Source organism: Gadus morhua, chromosome 16, assembly GCF_902167405.1.
Source record: "Gadus morhua chromosome 16, gadMor3.0, whole genome shotgun sequence".
Taxonomy (NCBI): Eukaryota; Metazoa; Chordata; class Actinopteri; order Gadiformes; family Gadidae; genus Gadus; species Gadus morhua.
The window spans coordinates 26,251,698-26,254,197 of NC_044063.1; the positions used below are offsets into that span (position 1 = coordinate 26,251,698).

The following is a 2,500-nucleotide window of genomic DNA, read 5'->3' on the forward strand; positions in this document are numbered from 1 at the left end:
GTGTGTGTGTGTGTGTGTGTGTGTGTGTGTGTGTGTGTGTGTGTGTGTGTGTGTGTGTGTGTTTGTGTGTGAGCTATGAGCTATGTGGCCCAGTTGCGTGTTCCTTTTAGACTGCATATCTGCTTATCTAAACGCGCCGTGATTTGTCTCGCGGTCTCTTCCACGCCGAGGATCTCTCCTCTCCACGCGGTGCCCATCAGCGTCTGTCTCCCTCTCTCTCCTCCGAACCACTGTAGCACAAACCCTGACCTACTTAGCGGCTCGCAGAGCTGCTGCCTCCGCTCTATTCTTCGCCTGCCTTTCTGTTGATGTTGACCAAGTCAGCACCTCCCCACCAGAGCCTCCCAGCGCGCCACTGATATCATATTAGAGACACAAGGCCTATCTGGTTTAAAAATAAATAATACAATAATAAGTAGGCCTACAACGGGGTGTTGGCTTTACAAAGACCCTACAAAATAAATACATCGCTTTAGCCTTTAAAGCAATTACATTATCGTAACATATAGGTCTGCTGTAGTGGCCTATTGCTATTATTGTAATGTTGTGTGTATCTTTTCCACATCAACGTCATCGTTTGTCGGCCCCCAGCATGCCCTCTCTGTTCCCCCGCACCAGTGCTGAGGCGGTCAGGACATATACAACACCGATGTCAAATGTATTTTCCCCTTATGCCTCCCTTATGATGTCATATACTCAATGTGAACACTGCTTTTTGTTTTGTTATTCAGTCTACTTACCCGTTTTTCCATGCGGCTTGCTGGCCGAACCTTCCCCGGTGGAGAGGGCGCACTGGGCGGCTGGACTCCTCCGGCGGGATCCCCCCTCGATCCCTATAGACTCCTGCGAATACGTGCAAGGATTGACACGTGCAGGGAGAATTAAACACCAGGGCGTGCTGTACTTCGTGAGAATCACGCAAACGATGAAGTTTGAAATGTCACGCAGATCATGCAGGGCACACACACACACACACACACACACACACACACACACACACACACACACACACACACACACACACACACACACACACACACACACACACACACACACACACACACACACACACACACACACACACACACTTAGGCCTACACACAAACACACATGCACACACAAGCACACACGCGAATGAAAGGGTTAGTAAACATCTGCTCATACGCAATTTTATCTTAAGGTTATCTTTTTCATACCGAACGGAACGTGTAGCCCACTACCATAGACATTTGTTTATTGAAACAATGTCGACTTTAAAAAAAGAGTAGACCTAGAGTAGGCTATTTGCTGGAGAAATCCCAAATAAACACACGCGACCTATCCAATCAAAAGCAGTCCCTCGGATCACATGGCTCTGGCCGTGGACGGAGCATTGCACGGGGAAAGGCAACACTTATAGCTTCAATGCATTGATCAGCAGCATCAACTGTAATCTCAATACCATACCGAAGCGGGTGTTGCAGCGCGGGTTCCTTGTTTGCAGCCGATGTGCACGCAGGTTCCTTTAGGTTAGTAGTCCAATTCCGGTGGTACGATTCCGACCGCGCAGATTGCATCCGCCTCTCGGTGGGGCTTGCAGCGGGCTGGTGGGATGCTGCTGGTCGGTGCAGGGACAGAGATCGCTGCTCCTTCTTCTTCTTCTTCTTCTTCTTCTTCTTCTTATCTTCCTCCTCTTCTTCTTATACTTGTTCTTGTTCTTGTTCTTGTTCTTGTTCTTCCTCTTCTGTTCTTGCCCCCTTTCTTGTCCTCGGAGGATACAGCGACGGACCGCGCGGTCATGCAAAGTGCTGCGAATGGACGACGGCGCTTAAAGCTCAAAGAGGAAGAGAGCGCAGAGAGGGAGAGGGAGGGAGGGACGGAGTGAGAGAGAGAGAGAGAGAGGGAGAGAGGAGAGAGAGAGAGAGAGAGAGAGAGAGAGAGAGAGAGAGAGAGAGAGAGAGAGAGAGAGAGAGAGAGAGAGAGAGAGAGAGAGAGAGAGAGAGAGAGAGAGAGAGGGAGGAGATGAGGAGATGCAAGGTGGGGACTGATGATGGTGGCAGTCTACTGAGTTGTTTGGGGGGTCAAAACGCGACGGGGTCCCTTGCCCCCCCGCACCCTGCCCCCTCTCCCTCCCTCCCTCCTCCTCCTCCTCCTCCCCCCTCCTCCTTTATCACACACACTCGCGCATTACAAACGCCAAAGGAGACCCCCTCGATGTTTTATATCTCAATGGCACGCTCTCCGCTCCCACACAGTTCGCTGTTCTCCCCGCCGATGCCGCTCGGCCATCTCTCTCCCCCCCCCCCCCCCCCTCTCTCTCTCTGCCCCCTTGTCCCCTCGGTTCCCCCTCTCTTCTCCCCTCGCTTCCCCCTCTCCCCTCTCCTCTGCCGGCACAGCGCTCCGTTCTTTCTCTCCGAAGCTGCTGGGGCACGATGATGTGGTTATCAGACGGATAGCTCGGATAATGGTACAAAATCTAACTCACACAAATGCAGACATACACACATTCGCGCGCGCACAC

The 2,500-nt window shown here is 51.8% G+C and overlaps 1 protein-coding gene across 1 annotated transcript in view; it reads right to left on the reverse strand.

Annotated features, from left to right (window-relative positions):
* The window catches only part of meis3 (myeloid ecotropic viral integration site 3), an 11,623-nt gene extending 9,782 nt beyond the window's left edge, over window positions 1-1,841 (reverse strand). Inside the window, exons 1-2 of the mRNA XM_030337048.1 lie at window positions 1,447-1,841; window positions 741-843 (exon numbers count right to left, since the gene is read on the reverse strand). Coding sequence (XP_030192908.1) covers window positions 741-752 — 12 coding nt within the window. The 5' untranslated portion in view covers window positions 753-843; window positions 1,447-1,841. The remainder of the gene's footprint in view (window positions 1-740; window positions 844-1,446) is intronic.
* Window positions 1,842-2,500: the final 659 nt, after the last annotated feature.